Source organism: Lissotriton vulgaris, chromosome 9 (assembly GCF_964263255.1).
Source record: "Lissotriton vulgaris chromosome 9, aLisVul1.2, whole genome shotgun sequence".
Taxonomy (NCBI): Eukaryota; Metazoa; Chordata; class Amphibia; order Caudata; family Salamandridae; genus Lissotriton; species Lissotriton vulgaris.
Window position 1 is genome coordinate 452,225,754 of NC_141697.1, and position 15,159 is coordinate 452,240,912.

A 15,159-nucleotide genomic window follows, 5' to 3' on the forward strand; every position below is an offset into this window, starting at 1 on the left:
TCATAATAACACAAGGGGAAGGAGAATTCTTTCCAGGCCACAGTTTCAATAAAGATAAGGCTGGTTTCAATGTGACAATGCCAATCATTTTAAGGATCCCTTCTTATTAACTCAAAATACATTAGTGGACTAGGAGAGCCAGATCAAATCTTACAGTAACTGTCCTCTCCTTGTAAATGGCTCCATAGTTTACAAACTCATACAAGCTGTGTCTGGTACATAATGAACTAACACATACATCCATTGTTTTAGCCATTGTAAAGGTTAATGTGTTATTCCACTCTAAGACACTATCCTATTGCACTGAAATAGAGCTGAACTGAAACTAATTGTAATCAAAGAGATGCAGATGCATAATTACATTGCCATATTTTGGCATTTGCACAACACTCTTTGTAAACATATACTAGCCATAAAATGTTGAGGATTTTAGCTGTATTGATGAGAAAGGTTTTAATACAAAATGACATGCTGTTAATAGAGTATAAAGCATCTAATCGTAGCATTGCTTTGACATAATCATGCAGTAGAAGAAGATTAGCTGAATACCCAGAAAATGGGATATAAGATATTATCCTTTGTATGTCAAGGTAGTTCATTTATGAATTAAATATCTTAGTCACTAACATGCACCCCTTGTCTATGTTGTGCCCTACAACATGTGTATCAGACAATGCAATAATCTACCCAAATCTTCATGATGTGAACCCTGGACCACATTTTATCCATCAGTTTTTGTATTGGAGTTTGAACTAACTCTTTCTATTGATGGAGGCAAAGTGTCAATTTCGCCAATAAATCCCCAAAAAATGTTGCAATTATACCTTGACTTGCATAGAGATAAACTGCTTAAGATAGAGACATTTTGAATAGTGTCTAAACTATACTACATACTCTGTGCTATGGGGGCATGGTCGAGCTTCATGACAGAGTAGACATGTACTGCGAGAGCTCCCACCATCCTGCCGTCCATAAACATCCTGCCCATGATAAAAACAGCTTACCAGGTAGATACTAGGAGGACATTAATCTCCTCCTTCGACGATTGCTTAAACTTAATATCAGAGCTCCAATGTGCCCAAAACCAACAGAGCTGAAAATGAGCGGCCATCTTGAAGCGCTCGGAGAGGGCCCGGCCGCCGTGCACAAGAACCGAAGACTGCAGACCAAACTAATTCCTGCAGGAGCAGTGGTGCTGGAGCCCTGCCCATAAGCCGTGGCGCTCACAGTAGCCACCTGTAGATGCAGAGAGATGAAGGTGTGACTCCTGGCCATGAGAGGGGAAGATGCAGGCACTCCAAGGCCTGAAGCTGGGAGATAAAGTAAGACTTTGCACCCTATCTCGAGAGCATAGGGTTTGCGCCTGCTGGCGGGTATGAGACACAAGCCTTTCCCTGACCCCATACCGGATGGCTGGAAATAAAAAAGGAGGACAGCACTGTTGATGAACTACAGTGTGAACACTTAGTGGGGAAAGCAACCTGTCTTTCTCGTTGTCAAAGTAATACCATGTGCTGTGTTGGGCTGCCCTTATGCTGACATCTTTGCCTCATTACCGGGCCACGGCCAACGACTGGGGAGGCACATCCAGGGTTGGTACCTGTGTGCTGTGAAGTGGAATACATGACTGCGCAGCTGAAGACACCTCTTCCAATTTAAGTGCCACGCATGATCAACAACAAATGCAACTAGGTCTTGGGACAAGACAGGAGGGGTTCTGCTCTGGGGGTCCTGTTAAAAGTAGCCAGAATGGATCCTAAAAATACAAGTGGGGCAGCTGTGACATCAATGTTCTACCATATTAACTGGCAGCACTGTATGTTAAAATACCCGATAGAAGAACCTGGAGAGTGGTAAAAGTACGCTTGTTAAACAACAGACCCGGTTGAGAAGTGAGCCTAACTAAACTTTGAGTGACCATCACAATTAATATGCTTATGCGTGTGCCCCACCGGACTGGCTTGTTTGCATTCTCTAAAAGGCAAAACCACAGCATAAACTATGGTGAAGGAAAAAGGAGGAAAGGCGGCTAAGGCGAATACAATATCTAATTATGCTCAGCCACTCCCCCCAGACCAAGGGGTGCTGATCCAAGCTCAGCCCATTCAGACAGATGAACAACCCCAAGATCTTGACCGACCCTCCTATATAACGGAGGTGCCACACACACCACAAGGGATGAGTTAAAAAACAAAATTGACTCAGTTGCCATCCTACTACAGTGTGACCCACTAAAGGTCTTGGATAGAGTCACCACCACTGATCAGATGGTAGACACGCTCCAAAAGGAACTCCATACCTTGAGGAACACAGTAATCAGTCTCCAGAGAAACGTGAGATGCCTATATGACCGTGCTGAAGATGTGGAAGGAAGATTCAGAAGAAAGAATCTCCTCTTTGTGGGATTTCCCGAGAAAGCGGAGGGCCGTTCTATACAGAACTTTTTATTGAAGACTGCCTGACTCGTGCATTGGTACCAAGGACACTATCCAAGTTTTTTTCTGTGGAGAGGTCGTACAGAGCATTGGTCCCACCCTCGAGGCCGGGAGCACCCACCAGGGCCCTCATTGCAAGATTCCTCAAATTCCAGGATTGTGACCTTATCCTGCAGCTTACCCAATGCCATAGCCTGTTAACATATGTGGGCCACCAGATCTCCTGACCCCTGTGAAAGAAGCTGAACTGAAATATAGACTACATTGTAATCCTTATTAATACATTCACTGCCTGGTGGAATAAAACATACGTGAGAAAATAAAATGATGGGCGGGAATGCAAACATTATTATTCATTCAAAAAGTCTCATTTTGGTATGGTGTGATGACCTCTCCTCATTCTTTTGTCCAATCAAAATTGGGAATCCTTACACTTGCAACATTGGGGGGTGGTACATTGACCTCGAAAATGGAATAACTAGGGTAGGCTTTGCTAGTTAATTTGTCCGACTTGTCCGAACAGCTGACGTGTCACTGACCCAACGCACTCAATAGGTGATGGGGACCAGAGGTGTTGGCGGAGCCCTCTGTCAGAAGGTTCAAAACCCAGATCGGGATTTGAGAGCTGAAGTGCTGGTGAAGCACTTTGTTGGAGAAATCTATAACTTTTACCGGGTTCTGGCTGTTAGCTGCAGAGAGGGAGTAGCGGAGGCATTGCAACTTTAACTGCGGGTGCTCGTCTTAGCCCTTGGTGGTCCTGTCCTGATCCAATTTGGCTTTACATGAGATTGAGATTATGCATTTTAACAGTAAATGTCCCTACGGTCTCATGGTTTGGAAAGAGACATTTGCCCTGTGTCTATAATTATATAAGACAGTATAATCAAAATGGAAAACCCTGCACTTGTACTGTAGTCAAAAACATTGCCAAATAGATATACCATTTACTTGAGCCCTAGAAGTAGATTTGCTAACATTTTGCACTGGGCTAGCATCAGAAACGTAACACTAACCAGCACAAGATGCATTTTTTAAATTTACTTTCCAGTGCAAACCCTGTATTTTCCTGGAAAGTACCCTGAAAGTAACGCAAATCAATTACTTAGTGCAAAGGGGAATTATATGGGTGGTACATGGGCGTTCCCATGCTCAGGGCTGGACTGGGAACGGAAACCAGACCTGGAAAATTGCTCAGCCGGACCCCCATGGTGTGAGGGGGGTGCAGCTGAGCTGTTTGCAAGGGCTGGTTTTGGTGGATTTTGTTACAGAGGGCCGATATTAACTGGTAACAAAAATGGCCCTTAGGGGCTTAACACCTGCCCTCAACCTAGCGGTAAACCCGGTGAAAACGCAAAGTGCCTGCTACGGCCAGTCCGGCCCTGCCCACGTTACCACCCATTTCTTTTGACACAAAACCCTATCTACAGACAACAGAAGACAGTGTTTATCACCGAAAGTTAAGGCCATTTAAAAGGAGACATTAAGAGGAGAATTGTTTTTATTTCCCCTTTCTTTTCTGACTTTGTACTCTGCAGCAAACAAGCAAAGTTGGAAAGGATTTAAAGTATGTCTACGTATAGTATTTTGTACAGAAAAAGTTCCCTTCCGGTACAAAACCTATGGTAGACTCAGGCACACAGCCTCGCTTTATGGCGCTATATGGTGTATGTCTGGTGCACGGCAGCTGAAATCAGCACCAGTGCTAGGGAGAGGGGAGGAGAGAGTCATATTGGCTGCTGTGTTGCGTTTTGTGACTTTTATGTAAATCTGGGTCTAAGTGCCCAGAAAGTTATGGCAGTGTGTTGTAGACATTTACCACGTACCAGGGGTGTTCGAAACATTTATCATTGTAATAAATTAAAGCAAAGTACCACTTGGAACCCATTGTTTCGATAAAGTTGCACTTTCAATCTAAAATTACAATTACAAACTGACTGCTTTCAAGCAATTTGACAAAAAATGTGTATTTCAAAATGAATACATTAATCATGCTATTGTAGTTTGCGACCTGTGACCCCTTAAATAATGGTGAGAAATGCGTGTGCTTGTAAATAATAACGAAGTTAATAGGGATGATACAAAAGCAATAGGATTCCAGATTACAGTTTTCCATATAGTACTATAGCTCAGCCTACCTGTGCAATTGCAAACTGGTCGTAGAAAGAAGAATTTTCTATATTCAGTTCAAGGTCTATATTTTGTAACTCTTCACAGCTAAAACAAATAGTTACAAAAATAAGATGTTACAAGAAATGCCAGTGACTGCAACAATACTGACAGAAAATACACAATTGTTTAAACCTATAAAACAACACAAACTTTTCAGCCATATTATCAGTGGCGAACTTGGGCTTCAATTGGAATTCCATAGAGCATATTATAAAGCTCATTATCCCCGGTTGAGCGGCAGTTTTCTGCCGCTAAAACTGCGATAATTTTATCGACTGTCATGATAATATGCCCCCATATTTTCACACGCTACATCAATTATAGTTCACACACAAAATTAAACTGCGCCAAGAGAGGTATTATAAGTAATGTAAATTTCCCATTTCCTACACATATTTAGGCAGAAATAAACTGCAATATTCTGAGTTTCAGCTCAGAACGGGGTAAAACTTTTAATAACTGAAATATCCCCTGTCCAAAGAAGCAGAACGCAGCGATGCGTGGGTACACTGATCCCTTTGAATACCACACCCTGCAATATCAGTATTTATGAGCAAATTTCCTCCGCAGATAGCAAGCCACTTGTAAAGAGACACTTGATGTTGAATAAAAATGTTGAATGGAAATCAGAAAAATATGAGTCCTATTAGTTATGTATTATTCATGTAAAATATATATTTGTAGGCATGGACCACTTTAACTACATTTTACAGACAAGACTGCAAAATAGTTAGTTTAAATTTCCATAGTAGTGCCAAATTGTTGGGTAGTTATGTACCTTAGCCCAATTTCCCAAAAATATACAAAGGAGGTGGATGGCAGTCATGAGAAAAATAACAATTGATTGATGGAATGCTGAACAGTGTCAAACATTCATCCCTAGTGTAGAGACGCGGGCAAAAAAACATTGTTTATTTGCTCACCACACCATTCCAGTTTTGATCCAGTCATATGCAAATCAGTAATGACCCTGCTCCCCACGGAAACAGTCCAGCTCGAATTGCCAGGCCCTTGGCAGACCAAAAACAAGCATCCTAGGACTGTGTTCAGGGTATCACCCCTGATCAGCCAGTCCAGCTTGACTCTAGTGGTATGGCAAACTTGGGCCCCACGTTTTGGGCATACCCATATCTGAGGGGTGATATGTCCAGAGTTAGCAAAGTTTTATGAGTGTGCGCTAGGGTGCTAAGGTATGGAAGTAAGTCGCCGCCAGGAAAACTAAGATCTGCAGCTCTTTGTGTTCCTAGATGGGTGAGTGTGCTTCCCCTTGTTGGCATTTACTACCTTGAGAGAGACAGTACAGGAATGTTGGTGAGAAGCTCTTAGCAGGATTATGTTGGAAGGAAAAAACACCTCATGCTTGCACCAAGTAGGCAATAACAAAGGAAGGTGAGAAAGTGGGAAGGCAAGAAAAAAGGAAAAAGAAAAAAGAATGAAGGAAAAAGAGAGAAGGAAAGAAAGAGAAGATGAGAAAAGAGAAATAAATGGAGAGAAGGAAAGAAAGAGAAGGTAGGAAAGAAAGAAAGAAAGAAAGAAAGAAAGAAAGAAAGAAAGAAAGAAAGAAAGAAAGAAAGAAAGAAAGAAAGAAAGAAAGAAAAAAAGAAAGAAAGAAAGGGGGCTTGAAAGGGAGAAGGAAATAATGAAACAAGGAACAAAGAAAGAAAGAGAAGCAAAGAAAGAAAGAAGGTGAAGGTAAGCTAAGAAAGATAGAAGTAAGAAAAAAGGAAAGAGATAGAGACGGGAAAAGAATGAACGACAGCAGGAAAGAGAGAGAATAAAAGAAGGGATAAAAGACAGAAAGAAAAAAAGATGGCAAAATAAGATAGAAAGAAAGAGAAAAAAGACAAGGAAAGAGAGAAGGAAAGAAAGAAAGAAGTAAAGAAGAAAGAAAGACAAATTTGCGGAGTATTTTGAGGCAAAAGTGCCTGGGGTCTATGAAGAATTTGTCTCCATATCTAACGGGATTAGCCCAGATATGACATCTGTCTCCTTTTCCTTTTCTCTAGAATACAGAGATGTTGCTGTATTAAGTCAGACAACCTTGGAACATTTTACCCCTAAACTAAAGATAGAACAATGGGTCTCTTGGAGACCACTGAATCAGGGTCTCTGTTGGGCCCTTGTTATTCTTCCAACTTACATATTGCTTGATAGAATTCTGATATTAGGTTACTTTCCAGGTTACTTTCCAGTGGAAGGGAAACCGGTGTCATTTTGCCCACTACTGAAAACGTCTACCCTGGATACCTGTGATACTAAAAATGACAGACCTATATCTTCCCTTAGCAGCTAAAATACTGGAGAAGGCACTAAATGCAGACCTCATGGCGTTCCTCAATACTCATAACATTCTGGATCCCTGACAACATGAGTTTAGGCCATCTCAGTCTGCATTGTTGGTCGCTACTGAGGAGTTTTGAAGGCAGGTGGACTCAGGCAGAAAAGCTTCACTGATTCTTCTTGACATCTCTGCTGCATTTGATACAGTGAATCATTCACTGTTAATCACCTGTCTATAGGGGATCGGGATTAGAGGTGCAGCCCTTGCCGTCCTTTCTCTCAGACAGAGATGATAGCTTGTCTTTTGTGGATTTTGTTTCAGATCCCTTTACTTTACCATGTGGGGCGCTTCAGGGCTCCTCACTATCACCTACACTCTTCAGCATCTACGTTACTCCTTTTGCAAAACGTATTAGATCTTATTGCTTTTGCCGTAGTGCCATTCACAGATGACACACAAATTGTTGGGTCCATCTCCTTGGATGTGGACGCTGTTGCTAGTAAATTTTAAGATTGCCTGCCTAATATTATCATTTTTATGCAAGAAAATTGTCTTAAATTAAATCCTGAAAAGAAGTTTTCCACTTTGGTTCCAGCAACTCTTTCTGGAACATGCCTTGGTGGACTTCCAGTTTAGGCGCTCCTTGTCCAGTTCAGGAAGCAAAAAATCTTGGGGTGTGGTTTGATGAACCACATCCTGAACACAGCTTTTCAGAACAGGTTTTTCTGATCAAATAAATTAGGTTACATTCTCTTGTTTTCATCTCCTCAGGGCGTTGAGGAAGGTGTTTCTTTTCCTTCCTGTGGTTATGCAGACGTTGCTCATTGTTGCATTAGCCCTAGCTAGGACAGACTACTGCAATGGACTATATCTGGGCATCTAGAAAAGATTTCAGCTGAGGATTCAGTCACTTCAGAACGCAGATATCCATTTGCACCCGAGCATCCCAAAATGTTATCCCATTTCCAAGGACATTTAGGACCTTTATTGGTTGATGGTGACCAAACGGGCCAAATTTAAGGCCCTCGGTCTTGTTCAGAAGGCCTTGTGTAGTGGAGCATATTTTCGGAAGTCCTTTTTCTGACACATGCCTAAACGTAATTTAAGATCTGCCACTTCCGAATTAATGGCAGTTCCCCATAAAAAGAAAAAGAATGATGTGGAGGGAGACGTTTTTCTTTTTTGGGTGGTTGGCTGTGGAATTCTTTGCCTCTCATCCTGAGATCCCAATCTATCAGAACCTCCTTCAGAAAATTGTTAAAAACCTGCCTGTCGTATAGTCACTCCTAGTAGGTATTTTCACTTAAGTAACGCTTAACGCTAGGACGCCTCGGAATATGCGTGCTTTATAAAAATGCTACTTACTTACTTGTAACTCTTTTCTGTATTTCTAGTGTGCATCCTTCCTTGGAAGATAACTATTTAAGCCCTGCACATGGAACACTTTATTGACTCGTGCTGATTTTTTAATAACCCTGTTAATGTCTATCTAATGGATTCTAAATCTGGTTTGCTGTTTTTGGTTTTGTGCTTTGATTTCAGAAATCCAAGAAGGTGGCAACGGTGACCCCCCCTGCTGGGACCCAGACACATGAGGGAAACGTGAAAAATAAAATGATCCTTAAACCATTTTACTATCATTTTTCTTTTTCTTTCTGGTAAAGGCAGCCAAGTCTGAGCGGGGAAGGGCCATGACTAGAGCAAGGGAGGGAGTAGTGCACACTGTGAGTGCGCATGGCGGTTTAGCCGGCTGCCTAAGGACGGCCAAACCATCATCCGCACTTTGATCTCTGTCCACCCGAGTTGTGTTGTACAGCCGGGTAGAGTAGAGGCACTAGGACCACAGCAACCATTAAACATGCCTGCTCAGGCCAATCACGGCGCTGCTCTCATGCGAAGAAGTGTGGCTCACTGGTTAGAGCAGGCAGACCCTGAAGCAGAGGTCAGACCCGGGACCAGGGTTCAATTCCCGACGCGGCAGGGTCTTGAGCTCAAATGTCCATGGGCTCGATAATTATCGCTTCGGTGCCTGACCTAATCATGGGTTCACACTCTGCAACTCTGGGCATTAAGCTTGCTTAACCTCCACAACGCCCCCCCCCCCGCGGCGGGATGCCTGGCTTTCACCTTGGGATGCCCTGTAGGGGCTATCTCACAGGGAAAAGCCAGGACGGGTTCCCAAGGCAAGCGCGGAGATACCCCTTCGGGGGTCGATTCAGGCGCTATATAAGAAACATAATAATAATATTAATAATGCGGTATTACCAGTGTGAGAGCTTCATCTCGATTGGCGTCTAGGAGTGTGCAGTGACTGGAGCAGAAGAACCCAGAGAGGGCGTCGGGCAGCAACAGGTGCGTATTTTTTTATTATTTACACCCTAGCCCCCACACCTCTCCCTGCCCTACCACTTGTTATGAAGAGGAGCTTCTACTGGAACGTGGATGTAGTCACCGGGACACACGAACTACCAGAAACTGTTTGCGATTTTATTAAGTCATATCGGACAGAACCATTGTTTTGTTTATACTGATGGTTTGATGTTGAATAAAAAAAAAACAATATCTGAAAATGCATTCGTTTTTGTGCAGGGAAACTTACGTGGTTTTGTATGTAAATCCGTGTACCCAATATAAGGTAATTAAACAATATATTCAAAAGCAAATCATTTTCATACTTATTTTAAGAAAGGAAAGAACATCACTGTGGTAGTTTAAGCCAGGTACAATAGCCTTATGCTGTGATTCCTTCCATGTTGATTACGTAATACTCCTATTATGTATGTAATTCTAACAAGTGTATTTAGCAATAATGCAGCCTCTATTAACCCACACATTAAGAAAGGTTGTTTGTCATACAAACCTGTTTGGCATAGTTCCTTTTTCTGTTATAGCATCACACCACATGTTAAATCCAACACTGACTATGGTGCTCGCAATAAAGATGATAAAAACCACAAAGGAGCTGATCAGCAGATTCACGAAAGCATAAAAGAAAGAGCTGCAATAAAAGGAAAGAGAAATGTAACTCATAAACAGCTAAAACACTGCATCAGCAGTCTCTCTAAATAGCATGCACTGAGTGTATACAGAAGATAAGTAGCCCCCGAATGTATCTGCCTTAATGAAAATCGCAATATACAGTTGAAACAAGCACTGGCAAAGACAACAGATCTTGTTTTAATGTGTTGAAGAATTCAAGTAGCCTTTTCAAAATACCTGTGTACACATTATGGCCTGATATAGTGGAGTTCCCAATGCTTTAAGTTGCACAGAGCCCTCAACAGCAAGCCATGCTATTTGCTCGCCATTTCGCCCTATTTAGTGGTACTACTGGTTTATAGTATCCACTGAGATGAAGAGATAAGTCAGCCTCATCACAATTCGGATCTATGGCCTTCAAGTTGCATACATAACTGCTGCAATTACTGTGCGCGTTTAACGGCACGTTAGTCTAATAATTCCCGATGTTTTTCTTTATCTTCCTCTGAAGGAAGAACGTTTGCGTTTGTTATTTAGTTATCCGCAGACGGTAGAAAAGCTTATTCGGGCACAATAGAATGCAAGCATGTGGCCTTCAGCTTACATCAAATTCTATGCAGGAGATGCTTTAACCCACTGAACTTTTCTCCAGCATGGTACCCTATAATGTCATCATCACCCTCATCAGGATTCAAACCTGTACCCTTCTCTCTAGCATAAGGTAAAAAGTTAAAAGTTTACTAAGCATAGTTAATTAAAACCAGTGCAATACATTTTACAAGGAAAAAACATCGTATTCTCTCTAGCATAAATCTCTGCTACAGTTACATTAACACATTGTTTTTAGCATAAATCTCTGCTACTGTTACGTTAACAAATCGTACCTGCTTACCAGCACGTTACCTAAACCAATGCCAATAGTTTTCATCATCTTCAGAAGAAAGGCTTGGAATTGAAGCATGCAGCCTTAAAGAATAACGCTGCTATCTGCAGAAGAATTATATATGCATGGGTTATCTTGCCTGCATGAACCAAGTCTGAATATGAAAGACACTTATTTTTTCGTTTTACATTTTCAGGTATCTTTCAGGGGTGGGGGGAAGTGGAGGAGGTGACATGGAAGATGTAGGGGCATATTGGCAAGCGGCAGCGATAATCATCGCTGACCGCTGCTAGCGTGAGGAAATCTATCGCTGGCGATGATCTCCATGGTAACATTGTATTAACAACGCTTAACGCCATGGAGCTAAAAATACCAGCGATAGTGGGCATTATCGCCGTTTTCAATAGAATATCGCTGGTTTTCCAGCGATATTCCATTGAAAATGGCGATAACCTTGCTGATAGGGAAGGACAGTCTTAGCCATGTAATCCACCTCCCATTGGATTACATGGCTAGTACAGGTCACAAGCAGGTGTTAGGACAGTAGCTTTAACTGTGGTTAGAACTACTTTTCCCAACGCTCTGCTTATTAGCGAGCAGGTTGATAATAGGAGAAATGTAGTTTAGCGACATTTCTCCTATTATTTTGCCCTGGACCGCCTACTTTGCATCTCATTAGAGATGCAAAGCTGGGCATTATTGACAAGGGAGCAAAATCAGCAAAACACGCAATAGCGTGTCTTTGCTGATAGGGCGAAGAAATTATCGCCGCTTTTCGGCCGAAAAGGTAAGGAATATGCACTGTAATTGCAGTAAACTGTGTGCTTTAACAAACTTTGGATTTTATTATGCCTTTGATGAAGGCAGATGGAGACTCACACCTGGCCTTTTTTTGATACCATCACAGGTTTTGGGAGAATTTTAAAGTGAAGATTGAGAGTTTGGACCCCTATCAGACCTGATGAAGTTGCGAGAAGTTGTAGCAACGAAACAAGTTGGCAATGTTGAATTGACTATGGTTTAATGGTAACCATTTTTAATTGGGAGGGCTTGCGGCTTGGAATAAAATTGGTTGCCCAACAAGCCATACCAGGTTTTAAAGGTGAGAGTTACATTCACTGATTCTCACAGGGGTTCAATGAGTACATAGAATGAATAGCAAGCACGGTTGCTGCACTCACTATTACTTTTTCACTATATTCTGTTTAAGGGAGAACATACACTTTTCTTTCTTCTTTCCCACACATAGAGAGTGGCCGATGATGATAAGTGGGTAAACTGGTGAGTACCAGCCAGCAACCCCTTTGGTGTCTCTACCATGAGGTACTCTCTCCCCTCACAATTTTTTATTGGTGGGAGGTGGAATTTAGCCTGGATGATGTTTTTTTTATAAAAAAGAGTAGAGATAGATACACTGTGACAAATCCGAGTAATGCAAGTTATCACACTCAAGGGAATTAAGAAAGTTATTGAAAACCCTTGTATTGTCATTCCTGTTAGGAGTAGGTGTAATTCAGGTGGGGCCTTTGTTGTTTATAATGTTGTGAGTGGAGGGGCGGCCTTACCTTGTTTTTCCCCCTGTGACTCCTATTGCATTGAAGGTTAAATAGAATCCAAAGGAAAAAACTAATGTAAGACACAAAGGGTAGATGTTTCTCTGCTTATCTCAATGCAGTTTTAGATGTCCTCTTCTTTGGAATATGCCCTGGAGCATTCAAAGTTGGTAATTTTTACCAACTAAATTATTAAGTGACTACAATGTGACCAATATTTTTTAAAATGCAGCCAATGCTATTTGGAACCAAGTCGAAGGCCACTAGTGGTATATGGGATGTTTCATGACATTAGCGGCATTTGTCGAATATAACTATGCGGAAAAAGGACTAGTGTGCCATCAACAAACAGAACTGCACATGCAATCCTACAGCAAGAAAGAAATCTGGAGTCAGATTGATCTGCTTTCACTTGGAATGTAATGTCAAACCAAGTGGTAAAATAAATTGGAACAACTTCATTAAATGTATCAACTTCTGAGCAGCGATTTTAAGTTCCACAATAGCACCACACATTGGGCCATATGTATCATCATCACCATTTGCGATTTCTAAATAGCGATTTTTAAGGATTCGTTATTTAGAAATCGCAAAATGGTATGTATGTAGAATATCGCTATTTTTTAGCGATTTCCAAATATTCCTTATTTGCGAATTCGCAATTTGCAAATTCGCAAATAAGGAATAATTTCCCATTCATTTCTATGGGCCAGGAGGCCCATAGAAATGACAGTGAAATAATTCTCAATTTGCGAATTCGCAATTAGCTAATTGTAATTTGAGAATTATTTCAAGGGTACAGGGGTGTTTCAAGGACACCCTGCTGCACCCCATAAAATTAAATGTGTGTGCATATGGTGCACATACATGCCCAATGGGCATGTATGTGCGTCATATGCCACCCTTACAAATGCACAATTGTGCATATATACAAGAGATCACAAATTACCACCAACTACAAGTTGGTGGTAATTTGCGATTTCTAAACCTGAATTTGCAATTTTGAAATGCTTCATACATAGCATTCAAGGAATCGCAAAATTCGGATTCCCTAAATGCTTAAGCAAAATAAGGAAGCGCAATTTTTTGCGATTCCTTATTATGCAAATTTTTCATACATTTCAAAATCGGTAAAAAGGCCGTTTGCGATTCGCTAAGGCCGAAATTCTGTGAATTTTGGCCTTAACGAATCACAAAAGGCTTGATACATATGGCCCATTATGCATAAAAGGAGTTCTTTGAAAAAATACAATATACTTATTGTGATGGCAAATACAGTAACATCAGTTGAGGACTTGGCATTTTTACATGAGTCAGAAAAACACAACTTTTTTCTTTAGTTAAGAGGGAAAAGGTGTTGATCAGTCAAGGGCATAATAATTGCTGAAAACAAATCTGCATCTCAGTGTTACCAAATTGTTAGATATCTATGTACTTTAATGTCCCTCTGTGGATGCAATATCTTAGACCTGGTTGTTGATTTGGAAGTTAAAACTTTGAACAACTCCTTAAGTGTTAGATGTAAATTTCAGAGTAAATTAGTGATGAATGAAGCAATGCCTCTCATCAGTACTTATATTAAATGCCTCAAAGAAGGTTTGGTTTACAAAAGGGGGTGGTGATGAACAGAGTGTCTGAATTGAGCAGACCACTCTTACCCAGTCCAAAGATCAGGGCTTGATCCATCACCGTTATTTATCTCACTGCCCCATCCCAGCTCAGAACATGGCTAAATGCAAATCAGTCTGTCCCTGGCCCAGTGCATCATGGGAACAGGGCAGACTGAACTACCAAGCCAATTCTTTACCAGAAAGGAGACAAGCTACCGGGGACCGGTTTCTGGCATTTCAGCCTCTTCGGCCCGGCTTGCTTGAATCCTGATGGAGCAGTGAGAAAGGGACTCATGTCTGAGTATACCCTGCCACACCTATAGTGGCCAAAATCGATTTACAAAAGGGGGTGGTGATGAACAGAGTGTCTGAATTGAGCAGACCACTCTTACACAGTCCAAAGATCAGGGCTTGATCCATCACCGTTATTTATCTCACTGCCCCATCCCAGCTCAGAACATGGCTATATGCAAATCAGTCTGTCCCTGGCCCAGTGCATCATGGGAACAGGGCAGACTGAACTACCAAGCCAATTCTTTACCAGAAAGGAGACAAGCTACCGGGGACCGGTTTCTGGCATTTCAGCCTCTTCGGCCCGGCTTGCTTGAATCCTGATGGAGCAGTGAGAAAGGGACTCATGTCTGAGTATACCCTGCCACACCTATAGTGGCCAAAATCGATTTACAAAAGGGGGTGGTGATGAACAGAGTGTCTGAATTGAGCAGACCACTCTTACCCAGTCCAAAGATCAGGGCTTGATCCATCACCGTTATTTATCTCACTGCCCCATCCCAGCTCAGAACATGGCTATATGCAAATCAGTCTGTCCCTGGCCCAGTGCATCATGGGAACAGGGCAGACTGAACTACCAAGCCAATTCTTTACCAGAAAGGAGACAAGCTACCGGGGACCGGTTTCTGGCATTTCAGCCTCTTCGGCCCGGCTTGCTTGAATCCTGATGGAGCAGTGAAAAAGGGACTCATGTCTGAGTATACCCTGCCACACCTATAGTGGCCAAAATCGATTTACAAAAGGGGGTGGTGATGAACAGAGTGTCTGAATTGAGCAGACCACTCTTACCCAGTCCAAAGATCAGGGCTTGATCCATCACCGTTATTTATCTCACTGCCCCATCCCAGCTCAGAACATGGCTATATGCAAATCAGTCTGTCCCTGGCCCAGTGCATCATGGGAACAGGGCAGACTGAACTACCAAGCCAATTCTTTACCAGAAAGGAGACAAGCTACC

The 15,159-nt window shown here is 42.0% G+C and overlaps 1 protein-coding gene across 1 annotated transcript in view; it reads right to left on the reverse strand.

Moving 5' to 3' along the window:
- The window catches only part of TMEM179 (transmembrane protein 179), a 110,965-nt gene that overhangs the window by 8,794 nt on the left and 87,012 nt on the right, over positions 1 to 15,159 (reverse strand). The window contains exons 2-3 of the mRNA XM_086937895.1: positions 9,746 to 9,883; positions 4,571 to 4,649 (exon numbers count right to left, since the gene is read on the reverse strand). Coding sequence (XP_086794021.1) covers positions 4,571 to 4,649; positions 9,746 to 9,883 — 217 coding nt within the window. The remainder of the gene's footprint in view (positions 1 to 4,570; positions 4,650 to 9,745; positions 9,884 to 15,159) is intronic.